This window comes from Vanessa cardui, chromosome 17 (assembly GCF_905220365.1).
Source record: "Vanessa cardui chromosome 17, ilVanCard2.1, whole genome shotgun sequence".
Lineage (NCBI taxonomy): Eukaryota > Metazoa > Arthropoda > Insecta > Lepidoptera > Nymphalidae > Vanessa > Vanessa cardui.
Genome location: NC_061139.1, coordinates 4,564,190 through 4,581,562, shown reverse-complemented (window position 1 = coordinate 4,581,562; position 17,373 = coordinate 4,564,190). Strand labels below are relative to the sequence as shown.

Sequence of the window (17,373 nt, the reverse complement as noted above, 5' to 3'; positions counted from 1 at the left end):
TTGATTAAATCTTATATTGCATTACATGTAAAATTTGAAAATGTGGCACATTCAGTATAATAACCAGCAGTTTTTTTTTCGTATTTCGTTATTTAAAAGGGATAACAACGAGCATTTCCTTATAACAATAATTTATCAGTCCCTCTAAAAGGTAGCTACGAATAATATGTGTTCCATATCATAATAAAACAATGCTATATACATTTTCATGATAGTACATAATATTTTACAGCTTTCAATAATATTCATTACGTGTTCCATTAAAAGAATTAAAGTTAACTGTTTAATTTTATTTGTTTCGTAACGTAACTTACGTTCGTAACTTCTTTGTCAATGTAAAATAAAACGACAATATCTATCAATATAATTTATTGGAAGACTTAAATTAGCATAATAAAAAATAATTAATATATCACACGTTAAAATTATTGCATGCAGCCAACTCCCTTCTTGAAACTGCTCTGGGAGCAAATACCCAGCAGCGGAGTTAAATGGCGTCCAGACGTCCCCGATCCACGTTTTGTGGATACTGCATTTTATGCATTTTACCTGGAACAATGGAAATCATACTCAAACTTATATTCAAACTAAGACAACGCACAAAGCAAGTTTTACTGTTTTAATGTAATACTTAAAGCTGTACTCTGTATTATTAAAATCTGTTACATATTGAAATCCGTCAAACTACCCATAAAAAAATTGATAATAATTAATCTTAAATAAGTACCTGGAACTTATGCCCCGATTCCTGTGACCCCAAAATACTATTTCTAATTTCGAGTCTACTATTAACTTGAGGAATACGAGCAATCTGAGTCAGACGGAGAAATATTTTCTTTTTTAACTATTTTGCGCTTCTTCTTGTTTTGTTCACGTGTTCTAAACATTTTACTTTCGTCAGCACATTTTGTGGTAATACTGGTTCTAAAAACATAAGAAGAATGATTACATATTAACTTAAACAAAAATCACATTGCATTCATGTTACGTTAGTTGCATATTTTATTTACCTGACTACATTTTCTGGTACTGAACAATTTTCAACTACTGTTTGAACAATATCATTAACTAAAGCTGCGTCTAATTTCTTTTTAGCTGGTTTGTCGGGAAAAGCTGGTGAAGGCTTTCCTGTAAGTGAATGAGTTGCCAGTACCCTGGAAAATAAATATTTATCAGTTATTCAAATGGAATTATAAATATGACCATTATACCCAAATAATCACTTAAGCTTACTTTCTTGAAAAAACAGCTGTCAAAAGTTTTCGAGTGGCATTCGTGTAAGATGTCCAGTCCATGTTCTTTAGAAGTCTAGCTGGAACTGATGCATTTCCGTCTCCAATTAAAACCTATAAAAATGTTTATATTAATTAATAAATATAATATATGAAGGAAAATTATTGGCAATAAGAATATAAGGCAAAAGCCATACCATTTCGTTATTCGATTTATTCGTATTCTTTGGTTTTAAAGTTCTTTTCATTTCTTTAGGAGCTCGCATCTCACTGTTCGTAAAATCATCGCGTTCTTTGGCAAATGTTGTATCACAGTCTCCAACAGAACTCTAAAAATAATAAATAATATTAGCATAATTTAGTAATAATTAATATTAATCTGAATTATTTAACATGTGATGATTTACTAACCAAGTCAGTAGTAGTAGTCAGATTCCTTTTGCGTTTGTAGGACCTACGACGATACCTCTTTTCCGAATATTCGTCACTTGAAATGTCTGAAACTTGCTCATATGAGTCGATAGATGACGACTCTGGCTTTTTTGTTTTTAATTTTGACTCAAGACATTCGATTTTAGCACATAGTTCTTTTATGATATTTTCCATTTTTTCTATTTCAGGTAAATATAATTCAAATTCAGTTTGCGTTCCTCTTTCACACATTACTTTATTCTTAGCGTATTTGGATTGATTCTTCTTTGAGTTTTCGTTCCAACGTTTTGGCGAATACACTTGCTTTTTTGGAGTACTTGTATGAGGTAGCGGAGCCGGCTGTAAAATTGATTAATAGTCAGATTAATAATACAATACTATTAATGTAATTTTTACCGTCTTTATAATTTCAGATATAACTTACTGTAGAGCTAATAAGGCTGCTTAAAATTCTTGCTATAGTGTTAGTTCCGTCTATGCTTTCAACGCCGATAGACCTTGTATCGACTGTTAAATTAAAACACGATTGATTAAAATAAAACCATCACTTACTTAAAAAAAATAAAAATAATTAACTAAAAACTTACAATTATTTTCATGATGACGTCCGCGATGGTCACTATGGAGGTCTAGTAAAGCTTGCGCGGCATCCATTTCGGATTTTATTGCTAATGTCGTCATTTTTACCGCAAGTTATCTGAAAATCAAAATAAAAACTTACTAAGAAACAATAATCGACTATCGACGGAGGAAGGTAGAGTTCAAATAAGCTTCCGATAGCATTTGACAGCAGTCATTTAAAATACCATGCTTTTCAATTGTCCGTTCCAGGTATAAAATATGGGTACATGTTTTCGGGTAAACTCAGTCGCTAAGCATTACTTTGTGTAACAAGGAAACCTCAATAAACCTATTGTTTATTCTCTTTATCCTATTGGATCCGCTTTTCTAGACCTGATGTTTTTACCTGCATTTTGTTACCTAGTATTTTTGACAATTCGTACGAAAATTGTATACTTTATAAATAAATATAGAGACGATTAAAGTCGACCATATATTACTCGTTAGCCCTTATAAAATATTTTTTTTAATAATAATACAATGCCTGAGCAGTTACGCATTTTATCATTTAACGATTACTTTGGCTCTACTTTTTTTATAATTTAAACATTAAAAATACGCCATATTTGTTTATTTTTCTTTACGATACTTGTCAAGCTTTGATGGTCAAGCTCAACAAAAAATACCTCAAATACATGTGAAATGTTTATAAATATGTAAATTTAATTTTTATGAAAATTTCAACATTCAATACTAACTTAAGGTGTAATAAGTAAAACTTCTTAATTTGAGTCACGTTGTTTTCCTATTTTCGGTAATTGTACCGGAAAACTTAGAAAAAATATCAGTAGTTGTATAAGGTCATGATTATTTTTTCATCCGTGAGTTATCGTAATAGCAGAGATAAGAGCCTAGTTGTAAGTTTCGCTAGAAACTTCATATAATTTTATAATACATTTTAAATTAATACAAATTAAATTAATTTTATGTAAATACAAATGTATGCCAATCATATACTAAGTATGCCACGTTTCGTTTGACTTTCCGTGAATATTATTTAAAAGGTGTAGTATGCGCCTAAGAAGGGTCCCGTACCGTTACATACAAAAACGAACAAAACTTATTTTTTTAAGCCTCCCTTAAGTATACATATTTTTTGGCGCATATATTTAGAACTATTTGTTACCGTTAAAAATGTCGTGCAAAAATATACATTTGGTGAACATATGTCCCGTTAAATATTTATTTTTTCTAATTGTTGTATTTTTGGCTACATCAGCTATAAAAATACATTCAATTGTCTGACGTTCTCGGTTAAAGAGATACAGTCTAGTGACAGACGGACAGCGGTGTTTTAGTCATAGGGTCCCGTTTTATTATATAGGTGCGATATCCAAAAATAAATTTATAAGGTTACATATTTACAAAACAAATCATCGTCTTGTATTTATGCAAGACCTTTGTGTTTCATGTTTGACTTCTTAAAATTCACCTCAAAATCGGTTCAGCATTTTTATTCAAGACAATATTCATATGTATTGAATAGCTTTTCATGAGATAGTTCAGAAACATACATATATACATAATATGTATTGAAAATCCCACAACAGGGCCTCTTCTCATTTTTTGGAGATCCTTGAAGATTTTTTTTTATTGAAATAATATAAACATAAATATATACTCACCGATATCTTCAAACTAGTAAAACAGTTCTTGCTACTTGAGATAGTTAGTGTTATGTTCACCTACAATCACTCAAGGTAGACTGACGAAAATTTGCAACCCGATTGAAAAAATTAACTTGCTAGAGGGGATGTTTCTTAACCACCATACGACTCCCATTGTTTCGTTATCAGGTAAATAAGCTGGCTGTATTTTCGGCTCCTTTCTGTTATCTTCTTTTGTTTAATATTGAATGAAATTTTGTTTTACAGCGGATTAAGGTACCAAGAATTTGCATTTATGAAATAATGTTTATTATCCTACGAGTAATTAGCTTACTTTCTTTGTCTAGTAGTCCTATAGGGATCGTAAAAGCCACGGGTGAATTATTGATTTTTTTAGAAAGAAATGTATAAGCGTTTTAGGTAACACTGCATTATTTTTACGTCTAGTATAAGTATAAATCCTATACATTTTCTGGTTAATTAGAAATAAAAGAGTACTTTTTTAAGAACTTAATAACATGTAAAAGAATATATTATTACATTTAATAAGTGGAAAAATATTACTGTTCTTGTGTCTTAAATTTTTTATCTTCAATCGACTTATATAATTTTAAAATTTGTAGTCAAACCATAAAATGAAAACTGTATCTGGAAATGAATAATATTCAAATAACAAGCTTGAACGGTTTACACATTACACAGTATTCAGTTATTTTACATTTTTGAAAAAAAAAATCTTACCAATCAGATACTCATTGGTTCCTTATTAAAATTCTATCCCGTAATAAAATTATAAATCTTTATATACTCGTAAGTATGCAATATACAAGTTATTCTTCTCAAATTTAAATACAGTATAGATTTATTAAAATACTGATTTGAATCAAGCACAACGATCTCACTTCGATAACACATATGAATAAAAGATTATAGTTTTCTATACCAATATTTATTAAAACCAGCTGATCAAGTTGTCTCCGAAGAGGGTAGCCGCGTTTTCTCAAATGCCGGTAATAATTATTGTATGTTACCTACTTGGTATATACAGTAACTACTTTTAAATATTATGTTATAAATAAATTGAAAAAAAAAACTAAGTACACATATTTAGACTGAAATAATTATAAGTCACCATTCATTTTAAATATTATATAAATATAATAATCCTGATTTTTAAACACGCAAGTGCATTTTTTATATTGATGTTTAAAACTATTAAATCTTGACACTAAAATATTTTTAATTTCATATATTAATTGAATAAAAATATATTAAAATAGCAATGTACATATGTGTCAAAATAAAACAAAACAAGTAATAATTTCAGTTATTTTAATTCATTTTAGTTCAAAAATATAAAATTAGACTACCATAAAAATGGTCTTTAAATGAATTCGCGTGTGCATCATATCACAGATACGATATATGTGTAGGTACGCTCTCTTATATACAACCAAGTTGTTCATCTTAAATAAAATAATTAATTGATAAAAAATAAGTTTCTGCATAATCTGTTATAAATAATTGAATGAGACTTATCAATACGGAAAGAAGACGTGAAACTCCACTAACGGCATTACCATCTTTCATCAAATTTGTGTTATTTGCTTAATTAAATAATAGTAATGTTGTCTTAAATTTAGAGACGGGTAGAAATTTACGGGTAGAGTACCCGTGACCACGAACGCTGTAAAGTGCTCGAAACGTCGGGACGTTAAAAATAATTAATATACGCGATTCAAATCCGTTATAGCTAGTTTTATTTTAAATAACAATAACATTGTAATAATGAAAATCGTGCTTGGGGGCGTGCGTTAGAGGAAATCTCTCACATGAGCATATCCTGCTCAGATTAATGAGAAGAGATGCTTAGCAGTGGAATATTCAATTGCAGCAGTCTTGGTTGATGAGAATATTCTTGAAAGCTAAATGCTTTAATTATTACATTAATAATAATTATAATGGCTAGTTTAGTAACTCTTGGGTTCATTTAAAACTACGAACATATACTCTGAAATGTAATTGAACGATTATTTAAATACAATTTTTGTAAACAAAAAAATGTTTTGTAAAGTTAAAGTTAACATTAAACAATCTATAAATATTCCATTGCTCGGTTGTCACCAACTCTCCTATATTGCGAAGAAGGTTCCACCAGTTCTGCCATAAACCTATTCAAACTGTATCAATGAATTTTGGATATAAACCGAATTAAAATCGATCTTTGGTTGAGTTTTACGTGTTTAACCACTGCGCTATCTTGAACATTTGTTCCGATGTTTTACGTCTTTCAATTTAAATTGATCTCGACGTGAATTTATTAGGACTATCATTTCGATTGTCAGCTGCATACCTACTTCATTTATAATTAAGGATATAACGATAATTAACGCTGTTGGGATTCAGAATAGTCTTTAATGATAATATAGTCAAGCGTATCTAGCCCATAAATATAATATACTATGTAGTATAATAAAGTGTAACACAATATTATATTTTTAAAAGCCTTTAATTCATAGCTAACGTATATAACGCATTTTAAGATTTAAAAAGAGTTGCGTAAAACTAAATTTGATATTTTTTTATCTTATACTTTAAAACATAAAATCTTTCTCTTATTGTTTTATTTTTATAATAATGTTTTATTTTATTTCATTAGTACTTCAAAATTATAACTGATGTAAAAATATAAGAATAAAATTTTAAAGAAATGCATCGGAGTCGCATTGTCTCATGTGTAACGAAATCTTTTGTTTGATATTTATTGGGGGACAAATGTCGGGTACTTGGGTATTCTTAGTTCAATAGAAACCATTGTAGTTTGTATCTTTACCTGAGTACAGAAACGCACCGCGTCTCACATGGACATGTACTGATCAGTTAATTTTTGTGCAGCAACGTGTTAGGCAGAAAATTACATATTATACATTAATATAAGTATTAGATATTGGCTACGTTCTGCATATTAAAAATTAATTGATCATGGATCAAAAGCTCTGGCTTCTTGTGGAATGGGTAGACGAACAAAATATATTTTCTAATTATGGTGTCGTTAATAGTCACTGTTTGATAAAACACGAGACCGATCTTCATACTGGGAAAGTGGTTTTCCTTCGTGACAAGCGTAACAATGGTGCACGCAAGGCGCAAATTCTTAGAGTATCGGGTGAGTCACTTTCGTTATTTAAATGCACGTTTTCACTTGAAAATATTACAGCTAATGTACATCAAAATCAATAACTAAGTAATCGTTATTTTTAATTTACTAACCCTAACTACAGTCGATTTTGAATTCCTCTAATAGGGAGGAAATGTCGTATTTTAGCACTAGGTTATGCATTAGATATGTCACTGTTATCGAATTACTTGTTATTAGATTACAAATTAAAGTATGTGGCACAACCGTTACGGCACGGAAGTATTTTTATTATATTGTCAATAAAGGAAGTGCAACGTCATCATAAATAGAGGGTACGAATCTTGGAGGGTTAACTTATAAAATTGTTCGAACAAACTTTTATGTACATAATATCGTTATATGTTGTTCTCATATTAATTGTTTAAATTTTCAGATAACAAGCGTTATGTCAAAGAGTTGAAAGTGATGTTGGAAAGACAAGACCACCAAGTCAAGAATGTACTTTCGCTATGTATGAATACTATCAAAGAGATGAAGACTGGTCCAATGGTAAGTGATGAGATGTGTAAATTAGTCTATATTTTATATTAACACTATTAATCTTATCTTATGATGTCTCTGAATAATTCTTCTTTTCGGTCAAGAAGCGGCTTTTTTATAAATCGGCCGAGAACTTTGGCGAGTCGATTTCATCAATTTATATTGCTTGAAAAAAAAACATATTAAGAAGAATCATATTAAAACATTGAGATTTTTTTTATAATAATCTATTATTGTTATTGTTTTATGGTCTGGGTAGGTAACACTTATCATATACATATATTGCAGTGGTGTTCTGGTTTAAAAGGTGATTGTACCTCTAGTTACACAGTGAGAACCAGTATAACGAGAGGCACAGGGAAATCAATTATTAGCCTCCATTGTTCGTGGTGCATTGGCGTTGCTATGAATGTTTCCTATTTCTTACAGCGCCAATATCCAAGGGTAGTATTGACCATAGCCAAGTTTCCCATTGGCCATCCACCTACCGACATTTGAAAAAAAAATACTTTAGCATCTTATAACTAATCTTTATACCAATATAAAAACGAATATCTTGTTGTTCGGCTGCTAGAATTTAATAGCTAAAGATAATTTAGGAATCTATTTATTATTATTATTTAAACCACATCCATGATGGTCAAAATGACCTATTGAATACGTATTTTTAAACCAAAGGTCGGCGGTTAAATTTTAATACATATTTCATATTAAAGGAAAATATAATTAGGAGCCGTCGAATGTAACAGAAAAAATCTAAACCAAGATACGAAATAGGCTCGGAATTCGTGAAGGCAATATTTATCAACTTTTAAAACATTTTCCATGGAAATATTACACATTATACGAGTAAATAAATGTTAACTAAAGACAAAGTGATCTTGATATAAGATTATTAAGAATACAAGATTAGCGTTAACGATTAAACAATTATGCAATTAGTTATTGATGTGTCGGCGCATAAAATAACTCGATTACATTATCAGCTATCTTATCCGCATGAGTAATCTGAAAGGGAATGAGATCATGTTCAAGGAACTTGTCCAATTTAAAAAAAATAATGTGAAATAATTGATAGAATTATAATAGTACCATTTATTCAGTGTAGAAAATAATTATAGTTAGGGAAGACGCATAAAAATGATTTATTTATATATTTTTGGTTTTTGAGAGATACCAAATGTTCTACTATTCAGCCAGTCATTGTGGTTGTAAATTTAATTTGCTTTAAAAATTAACCAATGAAGGCGGTCAACCATTAAAGACTCCTGATTTCAAATTTGTCGAAAAATGGTCATCGTATCTCTTTTCAAAATATATCTACGACATACACGTATATATACGATTCATATTATATTGTAAACAAAAATATTGATAAAAGCTTTATTATATTATATGATATTTATATCACAGTGTTAAATATCATATAAATGTCATTAATTATACCCCTATTAAAAATAATTAAAATTGTCGGAGGATATAGATTATGGATATAGTTCCAAAGGAAACCCCACATTACCACTATTTTATTTTAAAAGACTTGGCTTTATTTTACAAGTGAAATTAAATAAACTTCTCTATTAGTTTATAGGTGCGAATCAATCACTGCCCATGCCGTGTCAGAGCACACCAAGTATTCACATTGATGACGACATTAACTCCAGTGACAGCGATAGCGATCAAGAGGTAAGCACGAACAGTATTGCACTTTATTTAATTTATTACTAAAACTTAACTTCGTAGAATTTAGTACTTTGTATGTAAGAAAAATCTCGTCGAAAATTTATTTAAAATATGGATGTTTAATTAAATTTTCTGCATAGCAAAACTAGTTGCAATCATACATTATATTTAGGTACGTTAATATTTTTCTCAGGTGAACCTCAATCTCACTAAGTCCACGATCAAATATAGTAACCAAAACAAGCGCGCCGATTCCATAATTAATGGACAAATAAGTCGATTATTGAACGACAAGAACATAATACGAAACCGTAGGTCAATCATGAGCAGCACGCCACTACCGGATCGGAATACACCGAATCTCAAGCTGACATTCGATCAAGGATCACAAACCGATCCTGTTCTCGACCAACCTCCTATGGAGAAAATAGAAGAACTCGAATCGGTATTAAAGCGACTATACGGACAGTTCCTCGCTTTAATATCTGACGCTCAAATGAATGAAAGTCGATCAATAATGGACAGGACATCTGAAGATCGCAGACTAGATGAGAATGTAGAGATTCTAGCAATAGAAGAACCGTCCAATGTCCGTCAAAATACTTCAAGTGTCGAGCTCGAAATGGATAAAATGCCTGGTGGCTTGAAGATTAGGAGAGCGTCGGCGCAAACTACTAACGCAAGTCTACCATTGTCGGTTAACAATGTTGATATGGTTTGTAGATTTTTAAATGCTTTTACTAAAGTGACTAACTATTTTGTCACATGTTATTAAGAAAGGAATATACTGTACATTTTTAATGAATATATCGTATAAGAAAAAGTATTAAAATCGCCATGTCTAAATGTTAATTTGTTTTGTTAGTTTATTATAGTATATGCCACCTCTGGCATACACTTCATGAATACTCAGTCTGCCGTAATAAATAATAAGTCATGAGTAGATAACGAAAAATATTTAAAAAGATTCAAAAATTCAGTAGTGATAATTATACAATAATTGTTCTTTGTTCAATATTATAATAGTTAACCAAAAAACTAAAAACAGCTATACCTGTGCAAAAATATTCAATGTCAAATCATTATTGTATAATACCCGATCATTTATAGACAATGAATTGATGGAAATCATTAAATCAATTAATCTTCGTAGGTTTCAATTGGAAGTGGCAATGTCACCGTGCCTGCCAGACTATTGGCAGAAATCGATTGGACTTCCCACACTTCAGCGACGAGACAATTGCTACAAGCCGTCTTTCCGAGAAGGTAATTACTAATTCCGGTTAACATTTAAACAGAATTTAATCAACTGCATTCTTTCTTATATTTTCCTTGTATTATACTCGGTTCTAATTATTCTTAGATAAATAAATTTGTTGTCTAATAACAACAAAAGAACCGCTTTTAAACAGCCTCGATTTTTAAATAACTACAATGTAAAGACTATCCCACCAAAAACATTAAATGTAAAAAAATGCCAAGTCTCTCGATGTAGTCTTTCCATCGTAAAAAGTTTTGAGATCTCATAGAAGTCAAGTCCTATTCAAATTATTATGTAGTTATAAATCAACATTTAGTAATTGTATCAATAGTTTTCTTTATATTATAATTATAGTGACTTGGCAATGGCAATGACAAACAATAATAGCCATTGAAAATGAACTAGTATTTATACATAAAAGTTGCTAAAAATGAGATTGAATATATTCAATTACTTGTAGTCGTGGCTTCGCACGCGTTTAGAGTGTTGCTTGTCAAATGTCAGGCATAAAAAGTAGTCTATGCCCTTTCTTAGAGTTCAAATTTATCAAATTCGGTTCAACGGTTTGGTCATGAAAAAGTGTCATAGTTATTTTTGCATTTATAATATTAATATAGATATAAGACGGAGGTTTCAATTACAATGAAAATTCGCCTCATACTGAAATCGATTAAAAACGTCTAAATAATTAAATGAAAAATTTATGCTGTAAGAACCTATGTGAATAGATAAAAGTGATTAAGTATTGAAATATGTATGTCTGTTTTAGAATTCTAGCCACTCATTCTTTAACTGGAAAGCAGTCGCCGGCATTTGCAAACAAACCGCCGAAAAAGCAATTGGACCCTAAATTAGTTGACGATATTGTTAACACAGTCGCTGAGAGATGTGACGTGTCTAAAAGGATTGTTAGGTTTGTATCAATAATTTTATAAAATTAACGCAATAAATACCAATTCAACCTTTCAGAATTGACAAAGACGTCATCATCCTCCTGCTCTTACCCTAACTTTCTTTAACACAATCCATCCATCGTTTCTTTGGTCGTCCTCTATTTAAGACTTTCCCTACAACATGGTCCTCATTAAAAACACATCAAAAAGACATATTCATTAGTCTTTTTATATATAAATAATATAGACCGGAGAAATTATTTTTAGTATTAATAATATTACAGGAGCTCCATAACGACAAAATGTACGGACGAAGCAAAGCTATATAGAAATCGTCAACGGTTCAGAAAAATGCATGAACAACAAAACCAAGAAAACGTTCCGCCGTCTTCTGGGTCATCAAACGAATCGACCACTGTTCGAGATTAAATAAAAAAATATTCTCAATGAATTCATCAATCAATCAATTAAGATAATTACTGTTAATTAAGAGTATCCAATAGCATTTTTTGACAAATTAATAAATAAAAATAAATTTTTAAATGTGAAACCAAAACCATAAGAAATAATTAACTGTATAGATACATTCATGAAAATATATCATAACAGTTTTTATTTACTTTTTTTTATAATGTCACCAATATATCTAAATATAATATATAGCAAAAAACTAGCCACTATTTATATTTTGACTACGTAATCACTTTGAATTAAATCACTATTAATAATACCTTAGTAATATGCTGATAAAATTATCGAATTAACAAATGGACTGAATGAAATCGAATAAAATAATTTATTCAAATATTTTTATTATAATATAATTTCTATCTTGAAATTCATTATACCTATTTATGGACCACAAAGAGAACTATAATTTTGGCATGTACGCGTGTATATAATGTTGTCGGCTTGTCGCCATGAGAAATACAAAAATGAATAATAATAAAAGTAATTATTAGTGTTAAGCCATTTGAGACAAAAACTGATCTTTTTTAAAAATACTTCACTATGGATTAGGCAATAAATAAAATTTTAACAAAAAGAAAAACCGACTTCAAACAAAACAGTATTTTAAAACAAATTAAAATGCACTAAAAAGTAATAAAAATAATTGCATATTTAACATATTTTTGAGAGTCCTCCTAGGTAAAATGAAATGAACTACTTAAAAGTTGATTTACGATCGGCCGTTTTCAATAATACGTGTTTAAATCAAATTATTTTATTACTTTTTTAGTGATCCCTTTGAAGTCGGTGTTATTTTTTTTTTTTAAATATTTTATTCAGTATATATTCAGGTGTACTAGGGCGCACTAGACATCTGGAAATCGGCGAACCCTACATAATTCAAAATTACAAATATCGTATGGTAGGTTTATAAATTGTATAGATTTCTTTATACCACTTTTGAACATTTTTAGTGCAACTAAACTTGTTAATTTTTTTAGGCAACTTCTCTTAATAATAAAGTGTTATTTTTTCGTATAAAAAGCGTTTCTAACAAATTGTTAGAAACGCTTATTGTGCGAAAAAAACAAGAAGAAGTTGACTCCCTGTCATCTTCTCCTTACGTTCATGAAATAATCTCTCTCCATTACACAGAAAATTTCACAAGATTTGTGACTGCACTGGCAACTGAAAATAAACTCAATGTTTAAGAAAAATATGAGTCGAATTATTACCCTTTCCATTTCAAATATATTTTGAGTCAATATATGAAATTGGGGCTAACAATATTGGTAACGAAACGGAGGAGCAGTGGTTGATCTGGAAATTTAAGTAAACAGATTACGACCTGCAAATTAATGCCTAGCCTTCATCATTAAAAGATTTCTGAAATCATTAGAGAACAAGATATTTCAAAGAAAATGAAATTAATTTAACTTAATTAATAAAAACAATCCAAATACTAAACTTCAGAACAAAAGTTTTGCCTAAAACTAAATAATATATAACATAGTTCTATGTAGTCCTGTGGAAATGTAGTCGACAGTGACCCATTACCACTTTTGGAACGAAGATCTTTTGTGAAATAAAGTGAAAATACTATAATTATTTAATATTGTAATTGTTATTTATTAATTCTTAACAAAGTTTAAGAGTTATTAAATATTTTTTATTTATATGTTAGTGTCAGAGTGTCCCAAAGTATCTATCATTTTTTTATATATCAACTTCACTATTTATCTTTGAAAGAATTATGTATCAACGAGGGGAACACCGAACTGCGAACATAGAATGTCAATTAAAGTTGACGTTTGGTTGACGTTTGAAGTATCTGCCAAATTAAGGTTATACAAAACTCGAAACTCGAAGTCGAAAGCATTGCAACGCGTTAGAGGTTAAGAAACACCGTATCCATAATATTACATAAAATATTGTTTATCCTATATATTAACAATAACTAAAGCAATGAAGGACGATGAAGATTTTGATTTTGTCGCGTCAGAACATGATCGTATGGTAAGTGCCATTACAAGATTAGACAAAACCCAACATATAACTGAACCCACAAGAAGTGAACCTACAAGTTTGAATTCTGAGTTTAATTTAATTAAAAAGCCTAATGTATTGAAGCTAAAAAATGTCGTTAAAGTGTTGGAGGATACTGCTCACAATGTACAAATTAGTAAAAAACTCAAAGAGAGTCAGAAAGTCTCTCGAGTACTACCAAAGCCATTGGAGAAGCCTCAAGCTGAGCGCATTAAGAGAGCAACTGGGTACGAACAAACGAAAACTAAAGTGGCAAGATGGGACCCTGTTGTTGCTAGAAATCGGACTGTTGATTTTGTCTCATTCCCTTTAAAGACTTTCTCAAGTAAAATGCAGCCTACGGGAGATTTCTTATCAAAACTTAAGCTTAAGTCACCTCTAGAACAAGAATTGCAAGAAATAGATCCTGTACCTGAGCCTGAAGTTGTTGAAGAAGAAGAGCAAACATATCCTATGTCCTACCAAGAGATGCTTGAACATAGACAACACTTAGCTAAAATACGGGCCCAGCAATCTTACAATGCAGCTAAAGCTAAAAGACAGAGTAAGATTAAAAGTAAAAAATACCATCGGTGAGTTTATTAATTTTACTTCGCAGACATAGTACTACATTTTAAACCCAATTCCCCTAAATTAATAATGATGTATGAAATTTTTGATCAATAATTTTGTTTTACTTTTAGTATACTCAAAAAAGAAAAACTGAAACAGCAAATAAAAGAATTTGAAGAACTACAAACTAAAAATCCAGAGGAAGCCCTCAAAAAGCTAGAAGAGCTAGAAAAGGTTCGGGCTTTAGAAAGACACACATTAAGACATAAGAATACAGGAAAATGGGCTAAAAGCAAATTAGTACGAGCAAAGTATGATAAAGAAGTAAGTAGATAATTCATATTATTTTTATGTGTGTTGAATGTTAGTGTCATTTTAATCTAGTTGTTTTTAAATTTGTCAATGGGGCTTGGGCAAATCTCCCATGAAAAAACACTGTTGTGCCTGAAATTGGTTGTAAGGGTTGTAAGTTCACATCAATTAAGTATAACCGAAATAATAATAACATCATGCTATTCATTTATATCTAAATATAATACTTGTGTCACTATTTTTATTAATTGATATTAATTATTTTTATATTACAGGTAAGGCAGCAATTATCTGAACAATTATCAGTTAGCAGAAGTTTAACAAAAAAAGTGCAAAATACTGAAAGTACTGATGATGAGGCTGATGAAACTGAAAATATTCCAGATATAACATTAGCCCAGGATGAAAAGAATCCTTGGATGATGAAGAGATCTGATAAAACTAATATTGATGCAGAATTTAACTTTGGGTACAAAAAGTATTTAAAAGATAAAATGTACAAAAGAAAAGAAGAAAGTGATTCTGATTCTGATGAAGCAAATTCTAAACATGATAAATTAAGTCTTTCACTTCGTGTGCTTAAAGAAGGTCTAAAAAAATTAGGAAATACAGACAATTCAGCTAACACTGATATGATAACAGAGAAGCAAGAGGATAATAATAATAGTGATTCAGTTAAAAACCAAAAGGTACCATTAGATAACACAAAAAGCTCTTTGGCTCTCACTACAACAAGAAAAAGGAAAAGCAAGCCTAATAAAACTGTTGCTACCTCCCTTTGGAATGTTGATACTATTGATGCTTCAACAATCAGTCAAGAAAATAAAACAGTTTCAGAAAAGAAATCAGTATCTGAGGCTTTTGATAATTTGGACAAAAAATTAGCTATGCGAGTAGGAAGAAAACTGAAGAAATTAAAAAGGGAAATGAAAAAACTTGAAAGTGTCCCCACCAGTAATGACAACAATGAAGAATCAGATGAGCAAGACAATTTAGAGTACTTAAAATTAAAAAAACAAAATCCAAAACCTTTTATTGACGAAGAGCTCATAGAAACTCATGGAAATGAAAAAATAACAGAAAAAGAAACTACCAATATTCCTATAAATATATTGTCAAAAACAGATACTACTTTGCAAGAACATGCCAATGCAGATATTGACCCAAGTAGATTTATTGAAGTTAAGCCCAAGTATCTCAGCACTTCTAAATCAAATGATGATAATGATTTTGACGATTTAGATGATGATGAACAAGTTGTTCCAAAAGTTGACATAGAAGAAGTATTTGAAGAAGATGATGTAGTGGCTAGTTTTAGGCAAGAAAAAGAAGACGAAATCAATAATGATGCACCAAAAAATGTTGATTTGACACTTCCAGGATGGGGTCAATGGGGAGGGAAAGGAGTTCAAACCAAACCAAATAAACGGAAAAATAATAGATTTATTAAAGCTCCACCAAAAGTACCCAGACGTGATGAAAACAAGGGTGATATTATAATAAACGAAATAAGAATTCCAAAACTTGTCTCACATAAAGTTGCTGATATACCATTTCCATTTAGTAGTGTTAAAGAGTATGAAGCGTCTATAAGAACTCCCATGGGTAACACATTTATACCAGAATCAGCACACAAGAAACTCATTCGTCCTAATGTGATCACTAAAGTAGGTTCCGTAATTGAACCTATGGATGAAGATGAATTACTTGTTAAAAGAAATCGGACTTTTAAGAATGAGTCGGTTATTAAATTATTAGGGAAACAATAAAACAAATTTATGATCTTATTATTAGTTTTATTTACCTAAATCTATTTATATGCCCACACGCACGGGTGGAGATACTAATATTACTCCATCGCCTCTTACAAATAACATTGGGATATTTCTTTTTGTTGTTCTATAAACTTCCTCATATGTTTCTTCATCAATCTCCACTGTTGTTATGGTTTCCTCAGCGTCACCCAAGACCATGTTTAAATGTTGGTCATAAGCCTTAAAATTTATAAAGATAATGTATATTATTACAAAAAAATAACTATTACAAGATTAGTAAATAGTTGGACAAAATTACACTTACGTGAAGTTTCCCGCGTAACTCCCGTTCGTTGCGCATTTTTACATAAATTCTTTCATCTAAACTTAGTCTTATCAAATCAAGCGGTTCTTTGACAGTCATTACAGCTACCTGAAATATTTACATTATTAATTAACTTTAAGAGTAAGATGTATTCAGATTTTATTAAAAATTAAAACACAACTAACATTGTCACCGTCATCAGCCATTTTAGTTTTTTAAATAAAGACGCTTTAAGTTATAAAATGCAAAAGATATATATATTCAAAGAGCGGTAAGCAAATACAAAAAGGTACTTTATATAAACTGAACGACTATTTTAGGTTACGTTTCGGCAGTTACTGTATTTGTTGACTGCAAATGTCATATGTCAAAAACATACAAATTAAAAAAATATTTATATATTTCGCAGCTACACATGCAGAGTAGATTATCGCATCGCAAGAATATTGTTTTCAATGCAAGTGGACATAACTTTGACAAATATTCGATACTAAATATATTCTACGATCAGCATGTATATTTGTAA

The 17,373-nt window shown here is 30.2% G+C and overlaps 4 protein-coding genes across 5 annotated transcripts; 2 read left to right on the top strand and 2 right to left on the bottom strand.

Annotated features, from left to right (window-relative positions):
* Positions 1-733: 733 nt before the first annotated feature.
* On the bottom strand, positions 734-2,345 carry LOC124536623 (early boundary activity protein 1-like). The gene is made up of 7 exons (XM_047113134.1): positions 2,252-2,345; positions 2,089-2,171; positions 1,644-2,003; positions 1,430-1,561; positions 1,234-1,346; positions 1,011-1,154; positions 734-924 (listed from the first exon to the last, which is right to left on the bottom strand). Exons 1-7 carry the CDS (start codon positions 2,343-2,345, stop codon positions 789-791), a joined length of 1,062 nt encoding a protein of 353 aa, XP_046969090.1. The 3' UTR covers positions 734-788.
* A 4,397-nt stretch (positions 2,346-6,742) lies between these two features.
* On the top strand, positions 6,743-11,954 carry LOC124536887. Of its 2 annotated transcripts, none has more exons than XM_047113538.1 (7): positions 6,743-7,058; positions 7,465-7,580; positions 9,156-9,257; positions 9,448-9,969; positions 10,408-10,520; positions 11,285-11,428; positions 11,693-11,954. In XM_047113538.1, exons 1-7 carry the CDS (start codon positions 6,875-6,877, stop codon positions 11,835-11,837), a joined length of 1,326 nt encoding a protein of 441 aa, XP_046969494.1. In that variant the 5' UTR covers positions 6,743-6,874; the 3' UTR covers positions 11,838-11,954. The 2 variants fall into 2 exon arrangements, with proteins under 2 accessions (XP_046969494.1, XP_046969495.1); XM_047113539.1 differs by lacking the exon at positions 6,743-7,058 and adding an exon at positions 7,222-7,363.
* Positions 11,955-13,678: 1,724 nt separating this feature from the next.
* LOC124536770 (U3 small nucleolar RNA-associated protein 14 homolog A) lies at positions 13,679-16,555 on the top strand. The gene is made up of 3 exons (XM_047113358.1): positions 13,679-14,476; positions 14,588-14,780; positions 15,044-16,555. The coding sequence occupies exons 1-3, from the start codon at positions 13,824-13,826 to the stop codon at positions 16,535-16,537; spliced, it is 2,340 nt and encodes a 779-aa protein (XP_046969314.1). The 5' UTR covers positions 13,679-13,823; the 3' UTR covers positions 16,538-16,555.
* LOC124536771 (U6 snRNA-associated Sm-like protein LSm3) lies at positions 16,548-17,218 on the bottom strand. The gene is made up of 3 exons (XM_047113359.1): positions 17,033-17,218; positions 16,848-16,955; positions 16,548-16,762 (listed from the first exon to the last, which is right to left on the bottom strand). Exons 1-3 carry the CDS (start codon positions 17,051-17,053, stop codon positions 16,583-16,585), a joined length of 309 nt encoding a protein of 102 aa, XP_046969315.1. The 5' UTR covers positions 17,054-17,218; the 3' UTR covers positions 16,548-16,582.
* Between the last annotated feature and the right edge of the window lie 155 nt (positions 17,219-17,373).

Coding starts and splice junctions, on each gene's coding strand:
- LOC124536623 (XM_047113134.1), bottom strand. CDS start 2,345: ATGACGACATTAGCAATAAAATCCGAAATGGATGCCGCGCAAGCTTTA. Junction 2,172..2,251: donor ACGTCATCATGAAAATAATT/GTAAGTTTTTAG, acceptor TTAATTTAACAG/TCGATACAAGGTCTATCGGC. Junction 2,004..2,088: donor GCAGCCTTATTAGCTCTACA/GTAAGTTATATC, acceptor TCAATTTTACAG/CCGGCTCCGCTACCTCATAC.
- LOC124536887 (XM_047113538.1), top strand. CDS start 6,875: ATGGATCAAAAGCTCTGGCTTCTTGTGGAATGGGTAGACGAACAAAAT. Junction 7,059..7,464: donor GCAAATTCTTAGAGTATCGG/GTGAGTCACTTT, acceptor TTAAATTTTCAG/ATAACAAGCGTTATGTCAAA. Junction 10,521..11,284: donor CAAGCCGTCTTTCCGAGAAG/GTAATTACTAAT, acceptor TGTCTGTTTTAG/AATTCTAGCCACTCATTCTT.
- LOC124536770 (XM_047113358.1), top strand. CDS start 13,824: ATGAAGGACGATGAAGATTTTGATTTTGTCGCGTCAGAACATGATCGT. Junction 14,477..14,587: donor AAAAGTAAAAAATACCATCG/GTGAGTTTATTA, acceptor TTTTACTTTTAG/TATACTCAAAAAAGAAAAAC. Junction 14,781..15,043: donor GAGCAAAGTATGATAAAGAA/GTAAGTAGATAA, acceptor TTTATATTACAG/GTAAGGCAGCAATTATCTGA.
- LOC124536771 (XM_047113359.1), bottom strand. CDS start 17,053: ATGGCTGATGACGGTGACAAT. Junction 16,956..17,032: donor TGGCTGATGACGGTGACAAT/GTTAGTTGTGTT, acceptor TAAATATTTCAG/GTAGCTGTAATGACTGTCAA. Junction 16,763..16,847: donor AGTTACGCGGGAAACTTCAC/GTAAGTGTAATT, acceptor ATAAATTTTAAG/GCTTATGACCAACATTTAAA.